The sequence below is a fragment of the Anabas testudineus genome, chromosome 3 (assembly GCF_900324465.2).
Source record: "Anabas testudineus chromosome 3, fAnaTes1.2, whole genome shotgun sequence".
NCBI lineage: Eukaryota > Metazoa > Chordata > Actinopteri > Anabantiformes > Anabantidae > Anabas > Anabas testudineus.
This window is the reverse complement of record NC_046612.1, coordinates 610,411-637,002: the sequence shown is the minus strand read 5'-3', so window position 1 is coordinate 637,002 and position 26,592 is coordinate 610,411. Positions and strand designations below refer to the sequence as shown.

General features: G+C 42.7%; 1 protein-coding gene across 6 annotated transcripts in view; it reads left to right on the top strand.

Moving 5' to 3' along the window:
* Positions 1–8,922: 8,922 nt before the first annotated feature.
* The window catches only part of fhod1 (formin homology 2 domain containing 1), a 36,088-nt gene continuing 18,418 nt past the window's right edge, over positions 8,923–26,592 (top strand). For all 6 annotated transcript variants that reach the window (XM_026379103.1, XM_026379102.1, XM_026379101.1 and 3 more), the window contains exons 1-3: positions 8,923–9,193; positions 14,282–14,388; positions 15,772–15,836. In XM_026379103.1, the coding sequence (XP_026234888.1) occupies positions 9,029–9,193; positions 14,282–14,388; positions 15,772–15,836 (337 nt within the window). In that variant the 5' untranslated portion in view covers positions 8,923–9,028. The remainder of the gene's footprint in view (positions 9,194–14,281; positions 14,389–15,771; positions 15,837–26,592) is intronic.

Below are 26,592 nucleotides of genomic sequence, written 5' to 3'. Positions count from 1 at the left end.
ACAGTACCCGTAAGTACTTAATACAGTACCCGTAAGTACTTAATACAGTACCTGTACGTACTTAATACAGTACCTGTACGTACTTAATACCGTACCCGTAAGTACTTAATACAGTACCTGTACGTACTTAATACAGTTCCTGTAAGTACTTCATACAGTACCCGTAAGTACTTAATACAGTACCTGTACGTACTTAATACAGTACCCGTAAGTACTTAATACAGTACCCGTACGTACTTAATACAGTACCCGTACGTACTTAATACAGTACCTGTACGTACTTAATACCGTACCCGTAAGTACTTAATACAGTACCTGTACGTACTTAATACAGTACCCGTACGTACTTAATACAGTACCTGTACGTACTTAATACAGTACCCGTAAGTACTTAATACAGTACCCGTACGTACTTAATACAGTACCCGTAAGTACTTAATACAGTACCCGTACGTACTTAATACAGTACCCGTACGTACTTAATACCGTACCCGTAAGTACTTAATACAGTACCTGTACGTACTTAATACAGTACCTGTACGTACTTAATACAGTACCTGTACGTACTTAATACCGTACCCGTAAGTACTTAATACAGTACCTGTACGTACTTAATACAGTACCCGTGAGTACTTAATACAGTACCTGTACGTACTTAATACAGTACCTGTACGTACTTAATACAGTACCCGTGAGTACTTAATACAGTACCTGTACGTACTTAATACAGTACCTGTACGTACTTAATACAGTACCTGTACGTACTTAATACCGTACCCGTAAGTACTTAATACAGTACCTGTACGTACTTAATACAGTACCTGTACGTACTTAATACAGTACCTGTACGTACTTAATACAGTACCCGTGAGTACTTAATACAGTACCTGTACGTACTTAATACAGTACCCGTAAGTACTTAATACAGTACCTGTACGTACTTAATACAGTACCTGTACGTACTTAATACCGTACCCGTAAGTACTTAATACAGTACCTGTACGTACTTAATACAGTACCTGTACGTACTTAATACAGTACCCGTAAGTACTTAATACAGTACCTGTACGTACTTAATACAGTACCTGTACGTACTTAATACAGTACCCGTAAGTACTTAATACAGTACCCGTACGTACTTAATACACTACCTGTACGTACTTAATACAGTACCCGTAAGTACTTAATACAGTACCCGTACGTACTTAATACAGTACCTGTACGTACTTAATACAGTACCTGTACGTACTTAATACCGTACCCGTAAGTACTTAATACAGTACCTGTACGTACTTAATACAGTACCTGTACGTACTTAATACAGTACCTGAACGTACTTAATACCGTACCCGTAAGTACTTAATACAGTACCTGTACGTACTTAATACCGTACCCGTAAGTACTTAATACAGTACCTGTACGTACTTCATACAGTACCCGTAAGTACTTCATACAGTACCCGTAAGTACTTAATACAGTACCCGTAAGTACTTCATACAGTACTTCATACAGTACCCGTAAGTACTTCATACAGTACCTGTAAGTACTTCATACAGTACTTCATACAGTACTTCATACAGTACATGTAAGTACTTAATACAGTACCTGTACGTACTTAATACCGTACCCGTAAGTACTTAATACAGTACCTGTACGTACTTCATACAGTACCCGTAAGTACTTCATACAGTACCCGTAAGTACTTAATACAGTACCCGTAAGTACTTCATACAGTACTTCATACAGTACCCGTAAGTACTTCATACAGTACCTGTAAGTACTTCATACAGTACTTCATACAGTACTTCATACAGTACATGTAAGTACTTAATACAGTACCCGTACGTACTTCATACAGTACCCGTAAGTACTTCATACAGTACCTGTAAGTACTTCATACAGTACTTCATACAGTACTTCATACAGTACCTGTAAGTACTTCATACAGTACTTCATACAGTACCTGTAAGTACTTCATACAGTACTTCATACAGTACCCGTAAGTACTTCATACAGTACTTCATACAGTACCTGTAAGTACTTCATACAGTACCCGTAAGTACTTCATACAGTACTTCATACAGTACCCGTAAGTACTTCATACAGTACTTCATACAGTACCTGTAAGTACTTCATACAGTACCCGTAAGTACTTCATACAGTACCTGTAAGTACTTCATACAGTACTTCATACAGTACCTGTAAGTACTTAATACAGTACCCGTAAGTACTTCATACAGTACTTCATACAGTACCTGTACGTACTTCATACAGTACCTGTACGTACTTCATACAGTACTTCATACAGTACCTGTAAGTACTTCATACAGTACTTCATACAGTACCTGTACGTACTTCATACAGTACCTGTAAGTACTTCATACAGTACTTCATACAGTACTTCATACAGTACCTGTAAGTACTTCATACAGTACTTCATACAGTACCTGTAAGTACTTCATACAGTACCTGTAAGTACTTCATACAGTACTTCATACAGTACTTCATACAGTACCTGTAAGTACTTCATACAGTACTTCATACAGTACCTGTACGTACTTCATACAGTACTTCATACAGTACCCGTAAGTACTTCATACAGTACTTCATACAGTACCTGTAAGTACTTCATACAGTACCTGTAAGTACTTCATACAGTACTTCATACAGTACCTGTAAGTACTTCATACAGTACTTCATACAGTTCCTGTACGTACTTAATACAGTACCTGTAAGTACTTCATACAGTACTTCATACAGTACCTGTAAGTACTTCATACAGTACCTGTACGTACTTCATACAGTACTTCATACAGTACTTCATACAGTACCTGTTAGTACTTAATACAGTACCCGTAAGTACTTAATACAGTACCTGTACGTACTTAATACAGTACCTGTACGTACTTAATACCGTACCCGTACGTACTTAATACAGTTCCTGTAAGTACTTCATACAGTACTTCATACAGTACTTCATACAGTACCTGTAAGTACTTCATACAGTACTTCATACAGTACCTGTAAGTACTTCATACAGTACCTGTAAGTACTTCATACAGTACTTCATACAGTACTTCATACAGTACCTGTAAGTACTTCATACAGTACTTCATACAGTACCTGTACGTACTTCATACAGTACTTCATACAGTACCCGTAAGTACTTCATACAGTACTTCATACAGTACCTGTAAGTACTTCATACAGTACCTGTAAGTACTTCATACAGTACTTCATACAGTACCTGTAAGTACTTCATACAGTACTTCATACAGTTCCTGTACGTACTTAATACAGTACCTGTAAGTACTTCATACAGTACTTCATACAGTACCTGTAAGTACTTCATACAGTACCTGTACGTACTTCATACAGTACTTCATACAGTACTTCATACAGTACCTGTAAGTACTTAATACAGTACCCGTAAGTACTTAATACAGTACCTGTACGTACTTAATACAGTACCTGTACGTACTTAATACCGTACCCGTACGTACTTAATACAGTTCCTGTAAGTACTTCATACAGTACTTCATACAGTACTTCATACAGTACCTGTAAGTACTTCATACAGTACTTCATACAGTACCTGTAAGTACTTCATACAGTACTTCATACAGTACTTCATACAGTACCTGTAAGTACTTAATACAGTACCTGTAAGTACTTAATACAGTACCCGTAAGTACTTAATACAGTACCTGTACGTACTTAATACAGTACCTGTACGTACTTAATACCGTACCCGTACGTACTTAATACAGTTCCTGTAAGTACTTCATACAGTACTTCATACAGTACTTCATACAGTACCTGTAAGTACTTCATACAGTACTTCATACAGTACCTGTAAGTACTTCATACAGTACTTCATACAGTACCCGTAAGTACTTCATACAGTACTTCATACAGTACCTGTAAGTACTTCATACAGTACCCGTAAGTACTTCATACAGTACTTCATACAGTACCCGTAAGTACTTCATACAGTACTTCATACAGTACCTGTAAGTACTTCATACAGTACCCGTAAGTACTTCATACAGTACCTGTAAGTACTTCATACAGTACTTCATACAGTACCTGTAAGTACTTAATACAGTACCCGTAAGTACTTCATACAGTACTTCATACAGTACCTGTACGTACTTCATACAGTACCTGTACGTACTTCATACAGTACTTCATACAGTACCTGTAAGTACTTCATACAGTACTTCATACAGTACCTGTACGTACTTCATACAGTACCTGTAAGTACTTCATACAGTACTTCATACAGTACTTCATACAGTACTTCATACAGTACCTGTAAGTACTTCATACAGTACTTCATACAGTACCTGTAAGTACTTCATACAGTACCCGTACGTACTTCATACAGTACCCGTAAGTACTTCATACAGTACCTGTAAGTACTTCATACAGTACTTCATACAGTACTTCATACAGTACCTGTAAGTACTTCATACAGTACTTCATACAGTACCTGTAAGTACTTCATACAGTACTTCATACAGTACCCGTAAGTACTTCATACAGTACTTCATACAGTACCTGTAAGTACTTCATACAGTACCCGTAAGTACTTCATACAGTACTTCATACAGTACCCGTAAGTACTTCATACAGTACTTCATACAGTACCTGTAAGTACTTCATGCAGTACCCGTAAGTACTTCATACAGTACCTGTAAGTACTTCATACAGTACTTCATACAGTACCTGTAAGTACTTAATACAGTACCCGTAAGTACTTCATACAGTACTTCATACAGTACCTGTACGTACTTCATACAGTACCTGTACGTACTTCATACAGTACTTCATACAGTACCTGTAAGTACTTCATACAGTACTTCATACAGTACCTGTACGTACTTCATACAGTACCTGTAAGTACTTCATACAGTACTTCATACAGTACTTCATACAGTACTTCATACAGTACCTGTAAGTACTTCATACAGTACTTCATACAGTACCTGTAAGTACTTCATACAGTACCTGTAAGTACTTCATACAGTACTTCATACAGTACTTCATACAGTACCTGTAAGTACTTCATACAGTACTTCATACAGTACCTGTACGTACTTCATACAGTACTTCATACAGTACCCGTAAGTACTTCATACAGTACTTCATACAGTACCTGTAAGTACTTCATACAGTACCTGTAAGTACTTCATACAGTACTTCATACAGTACCTGTAAGTACTTCATACAGTACTTCATACAGTTCCTGTACGTACTTAATACAGTACCTGTAAGTACTTCATACAGTACTTCATACAGTACCTGTAAGTACTTCATACAGTACCTGTACGTACTTCATACAGTACTTCATACAGTACTTCATACAGTACCTGTAAGTACTTAATACAGTACCCGTAAGTACTTAATACAGTACCTGTACGTACTTAATACAGTACCTGTACGTACTTAATACCGTACCCGTACGTACTTAATACAGTTCCTGTAAGTACTTCATACAGTACTTCATACAGTACTTCATACAGTACCTGTAAGTACTTCATACAGTACTTCATACAGTACCTGTAAGTACTTCATACAGTACTTCATACAGTACTTCATACAGTACCTGTAAGTACTTAATACAGTACCTGTAAGTACTTAATACAGTACCCGTAAGTACTTAATACAGTACTGTACGTACTTAATACAGTACCTGTACGTACTTAATACCGTACCCGTACGTACTTAATACAGTTCCTGTAAGTACTTCATACAGTACTTCATACAGTACTTCATACAGTACCTGTAAGTACTTCATACAGTACTTCATACAGTACCTGTAAGTACTTCATACAGTACTTCATACAGTACCCGTAAGTACTTCATACAGTACTTCATACAGTACCTGTAAGTACTTCATACAGTACCCGTAAGTACTTCATACAGTACTTCATACAGTACCCGTAAGTACTTCATACAGTACTTCATACAGTACCTGTAAGTACTTCATACAGTACCCGTAAGTACTTCATACAGTACCTGTAAGTACTTCATACAGTACTTCATACAGTACCTGTAAGTACTTAATACAGTACCCGTAAGTACTTCATACAGTACTTCATACAGTACCTGTACGTACTTCATACAGTACCTGTACGTACTTCATACAGTACTCATACAGTACCTGTAAGTACTTCATACAGTACTTCATACAGTACCTGTACGTACTTCATACAGTACCTGTAAGTACTTCATACAGTACTTCATACAGTACTTCATACAGTACTTCATACAGTACCTGTAAGTACTTCATACAGTACTTCATACAGTACCTGTAAGTACTTCATACAGTACCTGTAAGTACTTCATACAGTACTTCATACAGTACTTCATACAGTACCTGTAAGTACTTCATACAGTACTTCATACAGTACCTGTACGTACTTCATACAGTACTTCATACAGTACCCGTAAGTACTTCATACAGTACTTCATACAGTACCTGTAAGTACTTCATACAGTACCTGTAAGTACTTCATACAGTACTTCATACAGTACCTGTAAGTACTTCATACAGTACTTCATACAGTTCCTGTACGTACTTAATACAGTACCTGTAAGTACTTCATACAGTACTTCATACAGTACCTGTAAGTACTTCATACAGTACCTGTACGTACTTCATACAGTACTTCATACAGTACTTCATACAGTACCTGTAAGTACTTCATACAGTACCTGTACGTACTTCATACAGTACTTCATACAGTACTTCATACAGTACCTGTAAGTACTTAATACAGTACCCGTAAGTACTTAATACAGTACCTCTACGTACTTAATACAGTACCTGTACGTACTTAATACCGTACCCGTACGTACTTAATACAGTTCCTGTAAGTACTTCATACAGTACTTCATACAGTACTTCATACAGTACCTGTAAGTACTTCATACAGTACTTCATACAGTACCTGTAAGTACTTCATACAGTACTTCATACAGTACTTCATACAGTACCTGTAAGTACTTAATACAGTACCTGTAAGTACTTAATACAGTACCCGTAAGTACTTAATACAGTACCTGTACGTACTTAATACAGTACCTGTACGTACTTAATACCGTACCCGTACGTACTTAATACAGTTCCTGTAAGTACTTCATACAGTACTTCATACAGTACTTCATACAGTACCTGTAAGTACTTCATACAGTACTTCATACAGTACCTGTAAGTACTTCATACAGTACTTCATACAGTACCTGTAAGTACTTCATACAGTACTTCATACAGTACCTGTAAGTACTTCATACAGTACTTCATACAGTACTTCATACAGTACTTCATACAGTACCTGTAAGTACTTCATACAGTACTTCATACAGTACCTGTAAGTACTTCATACAGTACTTCATACAGTACTTCATACAGTACTTCATACAGTACTTCATACAGTACTTCATACAGTACCTGTAAGTACTTCATACAGTACTTAATACAGTACCTGTAAGTACTTCATACAGTACTTCATACAGTACTTCATACAGTACCTGTAAGTACTTCATACAGTACTTCATACAGTACTTCATACAGTACCTGTAAGTACTTCATAAAGAGTCATAAGAACGAGGTCCAGTGAATCTCCGCGGACCCTCCTGAGCTTTGGGTTCTGACCGTACAGGTCCCTGGAGGGGATGCTGGTTCCGGTTCTGATCAGTCCAGCCCTCCTTCTCTGTCTCAACCATCCTCAGACTCGATGACGAGTCTTCTCTCGCCGGCTGCCGGACCAGGGTCCTGGACACGGGATTCACTCTCGAGCAGACTGAAGTGTGTGATCCATGTTTTTACGAGGAACATCTGGAACTGCACGGAATCAGCTGGTGGACTGAGTTCGGCCTCCAGAGGGCGCCGCTCGACAACAATCTGAGGATCTGACCTCACAACAGTGGTGATGACGTCATGCGGATAAAGAACCATTTGATGCACATTTTTCCAAAGAGGGAAAACTAAGATGAAAACTCATTAAACAAGTGTTTAATGAGTTTAATTCTCAGTTCAATTATAGATAAACACATGAAATATTAAAATGTTTAGAAATCTGCTTTTTGTTTAGGAATTAAAACGTGAAGACGTTAAATATGAATTATTTCTGTAGAAACACGCAGAGAAAACCTTTGACCTCACACCAACGTTATTAAAGATAAAGTGACTTCAAACCTTGAGAATCGGAAACAACCAGTCAGTGAGAAGTTTCCTAAAGTTTTCCAGAAGAGCTGCTTTTGTTTCACTCGTGGTTTACAGCTCTGACGTGGATGTTCCTGCTGCGTCATAATAAGTCTTTATTAATTAACTGAGACATCCGTCATGACGTCAGGTCTCACCTTAACAAACCGGACGTTCTGCGTTCCAACCTTCAAAATAAAAACATTTGACATCCAGATGATTTCGTTTCGGTTAAGTGTCTCATTAAGTTCATATCACCCAGTAGTTCTGTATCGTTTTAAATCAAAGTTTAACTGCACAGTGGGCGAATCATTAGGCTGTAATGAATCAGCTCACACCTCACCACTCAGCATAACGACACAAATCTCTACATCAAGTGATGTGTTGTCTTTAACTGAGTGGGAAATTTGGGTTTTTGCTGATGTTGTTTATTCAGGTGCTGCAACTGCTTTTATTATAATAAAATATAATAAAACTATTTCTTTATTATTATTATTATATTCTCCATGTTCAACATCAGAACTTTAAATGACGGTGGAAAGCTCTCTTTTCTTGCTCTAAAACACTTCAGTTTGGGTCTGTGCTTCTCATCATGTCTGATCAGGTCACTGGTTTTCTCGGGACCACACTTCGGATCTTAGAATTCTTGCAGGATGCTTTTATTTTGAAAGGCGACGCCGGCTGATCCCCTATAAAAGCTTGGGTTTGTTCCCAGTTCCGGTTCAGAGCGGCTTCACTCGGGCCACGAACGTCCTGTGTCGCTGGAACACGGGTCTGTACCGAGCCACAGAGACACTTGTAGCCGCAGACACGGCCATGGCCTCCGTCACCTGCAGGGTCCAGTACCTGGAGGACTCGGATCCATTTATCTGCACTAACTTTCCCGAACCCCGGAGACCTCCGACGGTGAACCTGGAGGAGAACCTGCCGCTCAGCGAGCAGATCGCCGGGATACACAAGCTGCTGGAGCCGCCGCTCAAGGTGGGTCACCGGCCGAACCCACGGTACCTGTCGGTACCGGTGTCAGCCGAGGGCGGGACGGTACTTAAACCGTGTTTAGGTCGGAGAGTCGGTCCTGTTTTAACTTTCGGAGTCCGTGAACAAGCTGTGAAGTGACTCAGACCCAGGAACACACCTGTAATCACCTGTATCGTTTCGTGGGGGGGGTGGGGTTCTTTAAAGACTCAGTATCAACACGGATCAGGTTCAGAAGGAGAGGTCAAAGTTCAGTCGGACATAAAAAGGCCAGATGCCAGTAGTTGAGAATGAGGTGGTGGTAGTAAGTAGATCCAAGTGCTTCTTCTCTGGTCTCAGCTGGAACCAGCATCCGTCCGATCCACTTTGTGTTTCAGCTGTACTAACCCAGACTAGTCCAGGCTCTGTGGATCGGTCACTCTGATTGGGACTGAGACACCTCAACAGCTGCTGGTGGATCAGACGTTCTTGTTCCCCTCAGGATGAACAGACCAGTATTTGTCCAGTGCTCTGGTTGGTGACCAGATTAAGTTCTAACACTAGAAGACGGGAACCTCTCCACCGAGGAGACGGTCAGGCCTCCGAGCAGCAGTTTGAACTCATCATCTCTGGTTGTAAACTCGACTTTTGATTTGCACGGTCGACGGCATCTTAATCGAACTAACGAGCAAATTCAAATGCACCGCGACGCTTGATGGATGATGTGGAATCATAATCTGTGGCTGCAGTGATTCATCACTTCACATCTGTGCATCAGTGCCATGACACCTCTCACCCTCAGCTTCCTGTAGCTGCTTCTGTTTCTGTCCTGCTTCGACTTTTCGTGCAGGGATTCGAGTTTTCCAAACAGGAAGTGAATGCAGCTTGTTGTGTCTCAGGCGAAGCCACAGTTTAATAGGACCTGATCAGTCCAGTTATCAGAGGCTAAAGGTCAGTGACGGAGATAAAGTGTGCGAGTAAAGTCTGCGGCTGACGGCCTTCATTGATCACTTTAATCCGGATCTGCTGCAACAGATGCTTCTTTTCAAAGTGCTGTGATCAGTGTGTGAGTTACACACAGAGCGAGGCCTTTAGGGCACTGCTGGAATCTCCAGGATCAGATAAAGACCAGCGAGCCGGTCCCGCTAGGCTACATTCCTCCACGGACCCCATAATTGTTCCCATCATGCCCTGGGGCTCGACCTCCACCGGTAGATGCTGGTGACGTGAGCATGTGGGGCTTTGCTCCTGCTGTGTGTGGTTTTCTGCAGTAGTCGTGTCCTGGGTTTGGTCAGCGGTGGAGGAAGAGGGTGGGACCTGTAAACAGGAGATAAGCTGGATGGATGGACGGACGGATGTAATACTCACAGCAGCACGTTGATAAGAGCTCAATAGGCTTTTCCTTACACACACACACACGAATTAAAGGAGCAGTTTGATGTTTAGTGGAGTCCTCTCGTTCCCCCGAGTTTGATCCGTGTCCAGGACTCTGACATGTTTAGCCTAGCTTAGCACAAAGGCAGGAAGTTACTCGTTGCTTTTCAGATTAAGATCTGTCTAGAAACGTTTTTCATTAGGAGACACTGATGCAGACTGAAAGTAGGTACAGCGGTCTCCACCAGGACGTTGAAGTACTCAGATACTTTTACTGAAGTACCAAATCAGAGATCATGATTCACTGCTGCCCTCAGGTGTGAGTTTTCTCTGCTGGTCTTAATATGAAAATCTCGTATTTCACCACACTTCAGACTAATGGACACAAACGCTGATCGGATGGTTGGTTGAGCAACAGAAGAGTTCTTCATTTTGAACTGTGCGACTGGAAAAACATCACAGGGCAAAAGCAGTTGAATTCACTTCCTTTAAAGTTTCCCATTTCACTTCCAGCTCTAGTTCCAACTCTGTCAGACGCTTGTCAGAGTGGTCGAAGCCTGCGGTAACAAGCCCGGCCCCCTGCCCCTCTATAACCTCCACATCTGTTAGTCTCTGTGTGGCCTTTTTGTCTCTTTGAGTCTCTTGGTGGTTGTCGCCGACTTTGTCTTGTTGGTCGGTGTTCTCTGTGGAATTAAATGGTGGTACACGCATTTGTCTAAACAGCTTTAATTTAAATGTGAAAAACCTTTTCTGTTCCAGAAACCATTAGTTCCAAATGTCGACGTGGTGTCGTGTTTACTTCCAGGAGAGAGTGGAGGTATTTAATGACAGGGAGGATCCTTGTAATGAAGAATGTGACCCTGCAGGTCCAGAATCACTGCATCAGCTCGCTGTCACAGTTTTCCCGCCCTCGTTTTCAGCTTCATACCTGATCGTGACTCATAGTCCACAGCTACAAGTTGCTGCGTCTGCCAGGCCGAGCCTATAAATAGACTGAAAGTATTCACTTCTGACCCAAACACAGAGGAACAAGTTATCGGTGCAGTCGGGTCTGGTAGGGAGGTTCTGAGATGAAATCATGAGGAGTCTCTGACAAACCGACCAGTTTCAGTCCATTAGAGCATGAATGGGAGCAGGATTACTGTTGGATCGCAGACAGGAGCCAGACTTCTGCTCAGACCAGGGGGGAACAAAAGTAGAACTAAGAAATCCGACCTGGTGTTCTGATCCCAAATTTCAGAACAACCTGGCTTATTCCGTTGCACATTTGCTGAGCCGGGATAAAAAGGAGCAGTTAAGATTAGATTGAACAGACCACACGTATCGATCACAGAGTTACTGATTAAAGCTGGAGAAGACTGGAGCACGATCGAGGACTGACTGAACAGTGAAGTGCAGACATGATCCAGAACCAGAGCTCTACAGAAAGTCTTAATCTGTCCTAATTTAAGCTGTTTTAATGAAACTGAGTCAGAGTTAAACTAAACTGGATCCACAGTCACTGGACTGGGTTTGATTCATCCTGCTGCTGTTCAAGTAATCCCTTCTTTATTCTTACTCTATTAGACTTTCTGTGTGATACTCCTCAGGACAACAGCAGGTGATTAAACACTGATCACTGGTCCGATTTACAGAACCGGTTCATGCTGGAGCAGGACGGCTTCTCTCAGGATCTTTGTCATTCACTGTTCACTGTTTTCCTCCCTGCACACAAAGTGGAAGAGTTCGTGTGTGTGTGTGTGTGTGTGTGTGTGTGTGTGTGTGTGTGTGTGTGTGTGTGTGTGTGGTGTGTGTGTGTGTGTGTGTGTGTGTGTGTGTGTGTGTGTTGTGTGTGTGTGTGTGTGTGTGTGTGTGTGTGTGTGTGTCTTTATGTCCCAATATTAATGTAGTAAAAATGGGAACTTGTATTTTGACCAATCCGGTGAACAGAACCTCTGACACATGGAGATATTTCGTCACACACAGACATGAAACACATGTTGATATGATTCACTGTGTGATCATCATCATCATTTCTCCAGAATAAACCTTAAAAATGAGGAATCAGGCTGCAGAACTTCATTCAGAAACGATTTAAAGTTTTCTCCAGCCTCACAGTAAAACAGACAGTTTCACTGAATGACAACAAAAATGTACTTGGCAGCATCATTGTCAGTTTAAAAACCACCAGCTAGTTGACATTTATGGCTTTCACAGATACTCTTTAAAACTGAGTGTAGAGATCCTCTGACCCTTCCTCATGATGATGACCACGATGAGACTGAGGACATGTGGAGACAAACCTGGTCACCTTTAAATACATGTTATTTACTGGCTGCACCGTCCGAGGTGTGTGATGTGTAGAATATGAGGTAAACTAGAGGCCTGTCATGTCACTTATAATCAGGATCTAACTAAATGGACTGTATTTCTGGTCATTTCTGGTTTAATTAAATTCCCTTAATGCTGCATTAAGCAGGTTCAGACACAAGTTCAACTGTCCACTGAAATCTTACATTTTGTCTTACACGTGCATCAGTTGGTGTCGACGCTGTCTTTGTGACTGGTGCTGTCCCAGGTATGTAACTCTGTGGAGTTCATGAAGTCAGGACTGCACTGTGATGATGTGAACCCGATTTGTTCCTGGACTTTTCCTTGAATTCACTCGCTGCTTCTTTGCTGATCGGGTTTTAAAGTTGCTTGTCTTTGTGCCGACGCCTCAGGATGTGAAGTAATTATTATCTAGTGGCATTTCCAGTTTAATTTGACAAGTTTCAGCAGAGTTTGTACAGCAGCAGTCTGCAGCATGTTGCACCTTTTACAGTTGGTCTGTCTGCTGAGCTTTACTTTTTCACCACCTCATGCTTCCTCTGAGTGAGAGATCTTGTCCGTGACTCGTGTGTTTTACCTAAACAGCAGCTCAGCTGACTCCACCAACCTGCTGGATGTAACCTGCTCTGGGCTGTGATGAACAGCTGACATCATCAGTGGAACAGGTTCTGCAGGTCCTGTTTGTTATATCTTCAGAGCAGCAGCAGCAGGGTCACTGTCAGATACAAACTGATCCATAATTAAGAAGCCAGGGAGTGAGCACAGTACAACTTTATCATCTCCACGTCAGCTTCCTGTCCCTCTGTGTCGGAATAGATTTCTTCAACCTGTTATCACCAGGTTGATTGTCTGCGTCTGCTGCTGCATCGTCTGCGTCTGCTGCTGCATCGTCTGCGTCTGCTGCTGCATCGTCTGCGTCTGCTGCTGCATCGTCTGCGTCTGCTGCTGCATCGTCTGCGTCTGCTGCTGCATCGTCTGCGTCTGCTGCATTTTTAACTCGGCGACCCGTTCAGTACAGTTAAATATCTGATGTACCAGGAAATAACAAAAAACACATTAAATGACACATTAATTGAATTGAATCAGTAGCCCCAGTGCATGCTGGGAGGGTTCCAAACACACCTGCAGTCAAATGATCAGTACTCGGCCAATCAGATGACGCAGATCATTGTTTCTACTTTGTCATTATTTAAAACAGAAGAAACCTTCATTCAACAACAGATCAGTCAGAAACTTTCTTCCAAGAAGCTGGATGAGCATTAACTGGATTCATTTAGATGAATCTGATATCAGCAGGTCACTCTGCATTAGTCAAACCACATTTGTAGAACAGGGCCCATCTTCACATTAGTTTGATACAGTTAAGTTTGGAGCAGGAGAGTGAACCTGGACCATACTAACTGTCTCTCTCTCTCTGTGTCTGTCTCTCAGTTGGAAGATTGCACCCTTCAGCTGTCTCCTAATGGAAACTACCTGGACTTGGACTTGTCTCTGGCCGAGCAGAAAGACGAGCTGGAGAGTTTCTACGATGACGTGATGTAAGATCGCCCTCTGTTTACGCTGTCTCACCTCTCTCTGTTTTTCCTGCCATCTGTTAAATGCACGAAAAACCAGAAACATGATCAAACCACATCCGCACAGTCCTGATGGAGGAGTACCGTCTACCGTTCATTTTGAATGATGCTCCGTGTTTGTCCAGTGTCTGGACCTCATTCTGAAAGTTCTGTCTGAAGCCTCCTACTCTGAAGAACGACTCAGAGCACACGGAAAGTTGTAGGTTTGTGGGTTTAGTGTACTGTGACTCCACTGGATGAGCCTTTCCTCATCAGCTCCACTCCACTGCTGTGTACCGGGGGCTGGATTATTTCATGTGCGCTCACTGAGGATCCTGAGACGAGGATCAGAGATCACGTAGTTCTGAGTGTTAATGCTGTGCTAACATCTTCATGTGTGAGCCACTCATGGCTCTAACAGCTGAGTGGTGGAGACATTCATGGATCTTTGTCTGTGGAGCTGTAAAATCAATGCTCCTAACAATCTGCTCATCTGCCTGAGCGCCCTGGAGCTCTTCCACGTGTTGGTGCAGGTCTCCTCAGTTAGGATGGTGATAAAAGGTTCTGACTTCTCCTGAAAGTAGGAACAAATTAGAGGCTGTGTGTTTCACAGCAACACGTCAGCAGAGGGCTACGATATGTTTCTGCTGTAATGATGTGAAAATAACATGTTTTATCTGCTGTGATGCTGAAGAGTGATCAGGCTGGAACCCTGGAAACTGTGTGTTTGTGTTTGCTAAATGACTGAGAAATTGAATAATAATAATAATAATAATAATAATAATAATAATAATAATAATAATAATAATAATAATAATAATAATAATAGTGTAGTAATATAATAGTTCCTTTTATAGCCAGAAACAAACACAAGCTCTCTGTCTCTCTCTCATTCTTTCCATACTCTAATCCCAGCAGTCTGCCTGCTTAGCTTAATATGGAAACTGAGCCGCTCTGGGATCAGTTCAGAGCCGCTCTGGGATCAGTTCAGAGCCGCTCTGGGATCAGTTCAGAGCCGCTCTGGGATCAGTTCAGAGCCGCTCTGGGATCTGGTCGTCTCTACCTGCTGTCACTTCACGTGCCTTCAAACAGATGGGATGGAAATATGCAGAGGAAAGTTAATTCAACCAGGAGAACTGTGTCCTGTCAAATACTCAGGAGATGCTTCTCAGGAGTACGTTCCTGGTACTTTTATTTCCCAGGAACTAAAGTCCAGGACCTGTCCCGGGAAAAGGTCCTGCCACAGAAACGGGTCTTGGTGTTCAGTGTACTGGTAATTGAGCTTGAACTGTGAGGAGATCAGACCAAGCTGTCAGACGGTGTGGACACGGTCTCTCAGCTCTAATTCTGTCTCTTCTTTTTCCACAGGAAAGGAAAGAAACCCATTCTGATCCTGAGGACTCAGCTCTCCGTCCGCGTTCACTCCGTCCTCGGTAATTATCTCCTCTCTTATTTTTTCTTTCCACGTCTCCGTCTCGCCGTCCTCTCCTGCAGTAGGGGAGTGATGAGTCAGGGGAAACTTTGCTCTTTCTTTCTGTCCTTACTTTCACCACAGTGACGTGTTGTTCAGAGCTCAGATGATTTCCTCTCTTTCAGAATCTGCTGAGCAGCATCTCACTCTGTATCCAGAAAATACAAAAGCTCCTCTTCACTTCATCTCAATTTTTTTCAGTTTGAAAACATTTTACAACTTTCTACCCAACGCTCTCCTCTTGTAATGTTTTCCTAATGTTTCTATGTCCAAAAATACTTTAAGTTGCACAAATGTTCCCAGAGGTTTTCTGTATAACCTTTGTCATGAGTTATGTGCCCCCCCCTCGTCACACAGTGTTTTTCTTTCAGATTGTGTGAGTGTAGGAACTTTCAGACATTCAGAGCTGAAAACACTGTGTATTCCATAAGAAAAAGGCAAAAGGAGTCGGAGGTTTAATTGCAGGTTTCACATGTTTCAGTTAAACACAGTGTAATTTCAGTGCAGTGCAGTCTTATTGTTTCCTGTGTGTCCACCTGATGAGGAGAAAGACTGGGAGACGTGGAGTTAAAAGCAAAAGGACAAACTGCTCCAGAGGGGTTTTAAACGAGAAGAGGGGCAGACTCGGATTTCCTACAGGGGAGGGGGGAACGTGACAGGATTAAAAGGAGAGATCAGAGCAGCTCATGTTGAAATCACTGGACCTCCTCCACACACAAATCCAGAAACAGATGATTCACTTTGAAGTCGAGTCGGCGTTGTCTTTAAAAATGATTCAGATGAATTAATAAAATAATTGAAGGCTGAGTTCATTTTCAGTGAGAGCTGTGTGCTGACACCGACCAACCCCACCTGCAGCATTTGCAGATCAAATGCATGCAAATAAATGCAAGTAGACATTCACAGTGGACGACTTGGTAACGTTTGATCTGTGCTGCACACGTCGCGGCCCATGTCAACGCTGTATCGCACATGAAGTGTCCACAAAAGAAGCATCTTTGCGACCATTGTTCCTCCGATCGACACATCCCGTCATGCACGTGTAGATGTGCTTCAGTTGATACAGTCCAGGGACCAGGCCAGGTCAGAGGCTCGGATTTTAAAGGAGCTGCAGAGCCTGAGGCTTGGTGTTGTTCTGCTCTGCCTGTTCAGTTGTACTGGTCCAGTGTGATCTGGGTCCCAGGCTGCAGTCCTCCCTGTCACAGAGACAGACTCCAGGTCAGTTCTTATCTCTGCTGCTGGACTCTTGCCTGTGTTAGTGTTGGTCCTCAGAACAGTTCTGTTTCTTTCTCTGTCATTGTTGCTGTTTGGATCCGGACAGACCAAACCTCCAGTCTGGTTTCAGGCTTTTTATTTTGAGCCTTTAGCTGTGGTTCCTGCTCACAGCAGCTTCACACAGTTTGAGCCCACAAGTCGTCTTCTTCTTCTTCTTCTTCTTCTTCTTCTTCTTCTTCTTCTCCTGCTTCTTCTACTTCTTCTCCTGGTTATGCTCTAAATCCCGTTAGTGTGTCACGGCTCGATTGTGACCTCCTTTGCAGTCTGTCTGTTCAATCTGTGATTACAAACTGACCCATGGCGACAAAATGTGTTTTTAAATCAATAAGGAAATGCAGAGTGTGTGAATGTGACTCATCAGTGTTAAAACCAAATTTACTGATGTGTTCAGATTTAGCCAACAGCTCATTTTACCGTGTACCTGCCCAGATACTGCAGGTGTGAATATGGAGGGTGTAGTGATCCTCCTGATGCACCTGTTGGACGTAAGCGTGTCCTGTGGAGAGCAGCACTCCCTTCAGTCAGGCCACTCGTTTCTGAGCCTCTGACTTTTCATACAACCTTTCCTGGGAAACACTCGGCTTTCCCAGAATTCCTGTTGTTGGGCGCTTCCTCCCCCCATCCACCATTCCACCCTCCCCATGCACCGCCTGGCACGGCCCCACCCTTCCTGCCCAGAGGGGACTTTCCAGCATGTTTCTCCTTCAAGCCGTGGCTCTGCTCTGCCTTCAGTCTGCAACTCAGGACGACCAGTGACTTATTAGCAGTGGTGGAAAGTAATGAAGTACATTAACTGAAGTACTGTTGTCTGGTCCAGAACTTGGTACACAGTGTACACACAAATTTAAAGTATTTTTACTAAATTCTGTTTTATTTTTCCTCTGTGTATCTGAAGCTTCAGTTGCAGATTGCAGAACATAAAGGGTTAAAACGGATGGTTACACATTAATAAATAAAAACCATCCAATTAGATCATATTTCAAATTCTGCATCAAGAGTACCCAGTTCAGTATATTTTAATGATAATACTCATAGTTTGTTGTAGATGGGAGTACTTCCAGCACTGCTCAGCACGGTCAGAAGCACAGAGAGGGTAAATACTTTACTTTCTGTACTTTGACAGTGTAGTTGTATTACCTGTTGGAGTACTTGTACTTATTCTATTAGAGTAAAGTTACTCCACAACAGACTGTGGTCACAGTTTCAGTATCAGCTGTTCTTTTAAAATAAAAATATTTAAAGTACATTCTATAATAGGATTTGAACTGAATACTGTCCCAGGGTTGACTTTGGGTCCTGGGGAACATGTGAATACTGTGGAGGACAAAGAGCTTCGAGCGAATCCGGCTCTGAAGCTGCGCGTTGACATGTCGGAGAAGCGAGAGTGTAAATGAACAGGACATCGCAGCTCCGGGACGGTTTCATGTCAACAGATGCAGCGTGTTGGTTCATGTCCTCACCACGACTCAGTCAGGATCCTCTTCATCTCTTACATCACCGTAGAGCTAGTTAGATAGAGCTCACACCATCAGTACAGCTGTAATGTTAGCTGAGCTGGCTGCAGACTAAACCTGTAGGCTGGGAGCTGGGAGCCCGCAGCACCGGGCCGATGTCTGCACTAAAAACCTAGAGATCGACAGGCCTGAGAACATCCAGCTCCTAATTTGACAAGACCAAGAAGAATGACCTCAGACGCCCAGTCGTGGTGGCCATCAGCACATTTACTGTGTTTTTTAACATCTGTTTAAACAGACACGTCACCCAGAACCAGACCAGACCGTCAGACTGAGACCAGTTTTTGCTGCAGGACCTGTTTCTGGCTCAGTCGGAGTGTTGCTGTAACAGACTGACACAACATCCTGTGTGTGTGTGTGTGTGTGTGTGTGTGTGTGTGTGTGTGTGTGTGTGTGTGTGTGTGTGTGTGTGTGTGTGTGTGTGTGTGTGGTGTGTGTGTGTGTGTGTGATCCTGACATGACTCAACATGGACACACTAAACTGCATTTTCCTGTTAGGGACATTATCACTGAAGCAGTATTGTGTTGGTGTGTGTCATGTTGTCTGGCTGATTGTGTTTCCGTGTTTTGTTTCGGACTGTCTGTTGTTGTTGACCCCCACACACATTAAAACCAGTTAAATAGAAGGGTTAAAATGAATTTCTACCTGTTCTCTTTACGTTGTAATGTTACTGTTGTAGTGACAGTGCAGGTTGGAGGTTTGTTGTCTAAATTAAGACTCATTAGCAGCACTGACACTAACAGGAAATACCACACTGAGTCTACCAGGGACACTTCCTGTCTCTGCATGTAAACACAGGAATCCTTCTGCCTGCCTGTTTCATTCAGTCATCGTCCTGATGTTCCTGAAGCTCACAGTTCTGATGATCCGATCTAGCTAAATGCTGATAGACGCTGGACATCGCAGACACCTGAGGCTTCACACAGACTCTGGCTGCCTGTCAAGAAACTAAGACAGTGATGATAGAATCAGTTAAACGTGATGCAGCCCAGAGTTCCTCATTTTCTGAATGGAGTTCTGCTCTGCCGACTTTAGAGAGAGATGTGGTGATGCTGTGACAGCTGTTTTCTGAAGCTCATATTATGAGTCTGACACGACTGCAACATGAAGCTTTTACCCTTCAGATACACAAACAGCAGGAACCCCAGTCTGAATGAGGAGGGTGCTGTCAGCACTGAGGAATCTCACGCTCCTGGCTTCATAAAACACTTATAGCTCTTTATAATCCAGGGACGTTCCCTCCTCAGACCTCTCAGCTGTTGCAGTGACTGACAAACTGGGTTTGGCTGGCGGCCATGTTGGGTCAAAGGCTGTGGATGTCAGAGAGTCTGACTCATCTTCTCTGAGAGGAAACGCTGACAGACGAGCTCGGAGGGGAAAGTTAAAGGTTAACACCATCAGTGCATCACTGCGTTTCCAGTTTCAGTTACAATAACAAGCCGACACAACATGAACTTATCTTTGATGTACTGAGTTGAGAAGCTCTACTCTGTCCACATCTTTCCATCCCACCAAACCCACAGCTGCTTTCCTCCTCTGTGGTAAAGTGCAGATGAAGAGAAGTGTCCGTTACTGACCAGTCTACTGTGTCGTCTCCACCTTCACAAATTTGATTTGTGTACACACACCAGCACTGATGGCTGTATCCTCGTCCAATTCTTGTTCTTTGCCGATAGCAGTGTATTTTCACATGCTGCTGCGCTCGCACATGTTCGGGCAGGAACCACACCTGTAGTGTTTCTTTACAGCAGTGAAGTGTCAACATGACGACAAGAGAAAGTGATTTCAGTGCACACCACAGGCTGAATGTTGCAATCTAATAAGAGGCAGCACAGTCGTCAGGTTAGTGCCTGTGTCTGTGTGCAGCCTGTGCTGACAGGTACTGAACACCAACCTGTTCACCCCATAAATAAAACTGACACAGTGATTAAACTTTCCGTTTGTATTGGTGACGACCTCTGCAGACTGTGTGAGCAGCCTGCTGATGTTTTAACGGTGGTGCAGTGGCTCCAGATGGCTGGAAGCCATGGCCCAGCGGGCCGCTAACTATCTCTTTAACACATATACATGCTGTTTGTAGGACGAATAAGGTGTCTGAACGTTTCATTCACAAAGAGGCTGTGTGAGGATTTAATCTGTCTCTGTAAAACCTCACTGTGCGTCTGCGTTTTTATTGTTAAAGCTAGTTTGGGGTATAAATGTCCAAATTATCAGATTGGTGATTACAGACACTGTTAATGTGCAGAGGTGTTTGCTGATGTGAGTTGAAGTGAGGGTAGTTGGGCCAGTGGATGACCACTCTGAGTCCTGATCCACAGCCAACTCTACAGAGCCTGATCCTACGTGTCATAACGTGTGGGCTCAGTTCTGACTCGGCCCCAGCGGACTGAGCTGTGCTCTGTTTGAACCTGTCGGACGACTGAAGTTGACACTATTTGGACTCGTGTGTTGTGAGCTGCTTGAAAAGAGGATTCAAAGGTCGGCAGAGGTTGATTGTATGGTTTAGTTTTAATTCTCACAGACCGCCTGCTAAACCAGACTGAACGCTGTAGATGCTCTTCACCATCTGAGGAGCTGTTACATTGAGCTTTTTGTCTTTTAGTGGAGTTAAAATTAGACATGTCTCCTCCCTCACTGAGTAAGTGCAGTATAAGGTAACATTAGACTGTGTATTGGTTTAATTCACTTCCCACTAACAGACTCTATTATTTAACTACAGTATTTGGAGGTAAATCAGGATTTGTCTGAGTGTTGTTTGTTAACTCATAAATCAATAAAAACATTAGTGACCGCTGTTGGATTTGTTTCACTTCTGTGTTCATAATAAAATGACACTGTGTTTGTCTCCTTGACAGCTCCAATGTTCAGTGTCTCAGCTGCAGGAGCTGCAGGATGTCCTCTCTGACTTAGAAACAGCTGTGTGTGTTTTCCCATCAGATCTATCATCTCTCATCTGTCGTCTGTTTGGTTGTAATTTAGTTTCAAATGACAAGTCACGTCTGCCTCGTTCCTCCTACTGAGACCCTCCACAGACTAACACATGTTCAAACTTTATTTTAAATTCCAGTTCCCAAGTTTTCACAGTCTGACCAGCGGCGTTTTGGAGAAACTAAAATGATGCAGCAGACGTCTCTGATAATGTGCTGGTAGGCCGAGAGAGATCACAGATCTACAACAGTCATACACGTCACGTTACACTTTATATGAAACCTTCAAAGACTCTTTACGGTGATTTAACCTCATTTGAAGCTTTTTTTATGTTCATGACTAGAGACTCGCCCCAACAGGTCGAGGCAGATGGCCGCCCACCCTGAGCCTGGTTCTGTGGAGGTTTCTTCCTCTAAAGGGAGTTTTTTCCTCTCCACTGTCTCCTGGTGCTGCTCAGTGGGGGTGTTGGGTTTTCTATAGAATTCTGTGTACAGGTATATTCTGAAAGGTGTAAACCTTAAACACTGTAAAGTAAATTGAGACGACTTCTTTTGTGATTTGGCGCTGTATTAGCTGCTGTATTGGTTTGGATCAGAGAACAATCAGTGATGAAACACAACGATGGAATACGGTGTTGTTTAGTTACAGATGCTAACTGGGGCTGAAAGAGTCTCTCTGTGACGGCTCTGACTTGACTGTGAAGTTGAGGATTGTTTAGAAGCTCTGTCAGTTTAAAAAGCTCTCGTCCTCCTGTGAAATATTTGTTCAGTCATTTGACACCAGGCCGTAAAGCTGTTCATCATGACCTCATAATGACTAGCTGCTATTTCTGTAATGACTGATTCTGCTGCAGAGAGAAGCTGATTCAGGACCGTCGGTCACATTGAGCCACTGTAGAGAACAATAGACGGACGTGTGTAAGTAACGGTTTACTGAAACAAATCGACTTGTGGTGCAGGGAGTCGCTGTGTCACAGAGTAAATATAAAATAATTAGTATCATTTGCAGCAGCCTCTATCTGGTTTTTTGCTTTGGAGAATTTTTCAGCTGTGCTGACATGACAGATGTATTTACATGAGAGCTAAATAAACTGACGGGTTCTCTCCTCAGTAAACACGGCCAGGGCTGCAGCTAAGTTGGTGTAAAAACCCAACCAGAGTGATGAATGAGAGAGTAATTGGTCTTTTTATTAGAACATCTTTGTTCCTACCTCGTCTCACGTCTGGAAGTAGCCGCTCATAGATTTTTATCACCTGCCTTTCGGAGGTTTTCTGTCCATTCTAACAGAAGTGAGGATCAGTCTGTTCGTGCTGTTTCACTGTACGAACAGGAGGTCAACACAGAACAGAATGTAATTGAGCCTTCTGGTTGTATGTACCACTAAAGTTGGTCAGATGTACTTTTTGCATTAGTCAAATTAATTCTAATCAATGTTTGATTAGTTGAATTGTCCTTTGTTTGGATTACCAGCAAAAACCAACCATATTCTCTTTTTTTTTAACATTTTTACAAGTTGCGCTTTCACCTACTCAACACAGAGGATTTCTGCATGGTGGTCTGATTAGGAAGGATGCTATTTACTGTATTCTGCCACTGTGGGCAGATTGCACATAACCTACACTCTGTGCGGTCCCTGAACTCAACAAACATGAAGCAATGATGGGCTGCTAACGCTAATGCTAACATGGCCAGTGCTGATTGTAATCAGAAATCGTTGTATTATCAATGTAGTCGATTTCCTGAGTACGTTCTAAAATGAGTCTGTTATGACCTGAACACTGATCCTATAGTGAGCATGATTCATTTGTTGGGTCCAGTTGATTTTTATTCACTATGGCTGCTAACGTGTGGCAGGATGTGAGATTAAAAACACTCCAGAATGAGCTGTTGCGGCTCCATCGCGTCATCACGCAGCAACACGCAGTCAGTGTTTCTCTGTGGTTCCCACCTGGAGTTCTTATAAACAGGTTTAGACTCTGATCACAAACCTCCTCTCAGGCTGTTCCAGATCTGCAGACGTACAGCCAGATGTCCTCTGACTGTTTCCTGTTAGAGATGTTTCACAATAAGAGCTGATGGAATTCATTATCATCATGTTTATTTTGGGTGTCTGTGTCTCTGTCAGGAGTTTCCTGCTGATGGGCTTTAGTCTGTTTGTGCTGTGATGGTTTTGTCTCCTCTGTCTCTCCAGATGAACTCTGTCTGTGTCATAATCCTGTTTTCATCCCCACACAAACATCCTGGCAGTTTGAACTCCCACAACAATGTTAATGTTAACAAGACAGATCTGTGTGTGTGTGTGTGTGTGTGTGTTTGAGTGTGTGTGACATGTAAACACTGCAGTTCCGTGTTGTCCTTAGTTCCCTCGTCTGACAGATGTGAATGTGACTGATGAAGTACATAGCCGTGTTCTCAGTCCTCTGCTGGACTTTAAGCACTTTCTCCATCTATTTTGTGCCACTTCTTCAGATCGTTGTGTTGTGTTGGCAGCAGGTTCACTAGGTTAGGTCAGATGTCCTACTTGGGAACAACCAGCTCCCTTTTGGCCAGATGAGCTGTGGACTCTCTCCACCGTGATCTGCTCGTCCCTCGTCCTTCCACAAGATCAACCAGAAAACCTTCAGTGAACCTTCCTACATGAATGAGCAGCGGCTCTACTGAGCTCCCTCTGAATGTCTCAACTCCAAACACTGACTCTTTTTAGCTGCTATCTTCTGAGGGCTGGACTGATTCAGTGAAAGCTTTGGCTTCACAATCAGATCCTCTTCACTTCAACAATTCATTACTGCTGATACTGCACTAAAGCACTGGTCACGTTCAGACTGAGCATCGAGGTCCGATGAAGCTGACAGGACCACAACATCAAGTGATTCTGGGGTCCCCAAACTGGCTGTGACATGCTGTCCATAAAAATCACAACCCTTCTCATTCTAGGTCTACAGAGACCACATGGCTCATAACAATGCACCCCATTCTACCATCGACCACCCAAGTGACACCGTCAGAAGCCTTCGCAAAGTCCACTAAACACATGTAGACTGGACGGGTAAACTCCAATGACGGCTCCAACAACCCTTCAGGGGTGAAGAGTTGGTTCATTGTCAGGAACAGGAAGGAATCGGCACCGCTCCTCCTGTATCTGAGGAAGCTGAGCAATTGGACCTCACACAAGTGCTCATGTGTAAATTTGAGATGTCTGCTCCAAATATTATATTATTATTATTATTCTTTACTGAACTGAGTCCAATAAGCAGCTTTGACGGGTCAGTGTTGGAATCATTGCACTAGAACTCAGTACCTGGCACATTGTTATGAAATAACAAGAAATACGAAGCTCCAAACTCCAGATTCGGTATCATCCATTCAAATCTTGACTGAAAACCTAAAGATCAGCTGAACCTTCGCAGGTTTTTCTTTTTACACAGTAACTTTAACTTTATTGTGCACAATAGAAGCCCAGTGTAACCTGGAATCAGACCAGTAAACTGAGGAATCTCTCCTTTGTAATTATGGGGTGTGCAGCTGTTGGTGACCATGGCGACCAGAGGAGATGGAGTCACTACTCGTAGTTCACGTTTCCATGACTCCCCAGACTTCCTGCTACTGTGACGCTCCGTAGTTGCTGACTCTGTGTTTATATTCTCTTTTGTTTCATATCCTTATTTCTGCTTTGATTTGTATCACTGAGTCATTTTCTCATGAACTGGTTTAATACAGTTTAGTCCTGTTTGTTTGTTTGTTTGTTTGTTTGTTTGTTTGTTTGTATGTTTGTGTTCAGTATCTGATCCCAGGCCGAACTCCTCAGACAAATATATGGAGCACCTTTCAGGGTTGGACCTGCTGAGAGTTCGGGTAGGAGTTTGACCATTTCTTTGCTGAGAGCAGTCACTTCTCTGCGCTGAAGAAATGGTCCAACACAAAACTCCCCGTAAAGTGATGATAAACATGTTCCTTACTGAAGGTGAAAACTTAACAACCGTCAGGAGGCTGCAGAGCATATTTAAACGTATTTGTGGCCTCATCGTGGATTCTAACGGTGTCGTGTCTTTCCAAAACATACTTGGATGACTTCAGACCAGCAACCTGGAGACCTGACCACATCACTCCCTCAGTCATAACAATTAATTTTGGGATTACTGACTCGGTCTGAGCTTGTTGCGTGTTGTTCCCACTGTTGCTTCTCGTTGCCTGAATGAAATACATAAAGGTGCCTTGTCTGGGATTCTGCCTCGGGGTTGTTGGAGCGTTATGAGGTGGTTGTCAGGTATTTGGAGTAATAGCCAAGAAAGTCATATTTCTTTGTTATGTACTTGGGGGTTATTCCTGAAAAGGTTGCTATTTAGTTGTTTGATGGTTGCTATGAGGATTGGTGACTGTACATACGAGTCTGGAGCAGTGTGTTGAACTCTTCATCAGTTGCCTTCATCACTCCATGTTGTTTCGCTCTCCCCCCTGTTGTTGCTGAATGTGAAATGTCTCCTCTGAAAGTGGAAATGGTTTCATTCCTCTCTGGACACCCATCCTTAACCCACACAAACCCAGACCCACTGAACCTCTTCTGGCTTTAGTCCAAGTCCAATTTAACCAGAGAATCTGCTTCAATGTTGGGTTGAGGGGATTTTATAACCCAAAAAACATGTTCTGATGCTGTATTTCACTGTAGCCTCAGGTTGTTTTTGCAGGTGTGAAATGCAACAGAACATGTTAAAATCCAAACCAGATCCTGAAGGTGGTCCCACACACTCCGTTGCGTATCATCAGCCCCACACAGACTAGTTTTGGAAGCTTGCTTCAAATAAACCAAGTGTTTTTCTCAGTTCCTAAAAAGTGGCACAGATGACGCCGACTTCACTATAGCAGCATGTGACGACGGCGTGAGTCGGCACTATTTCTGTCCACATGCAGCCGCTGCTCAGCGGGTAGAACTGACACGTCAGAATAATCATCGTCTTTCTAGAATCTCGATTCAAATGCACTTGTGTCCAATCATATTAATGCAG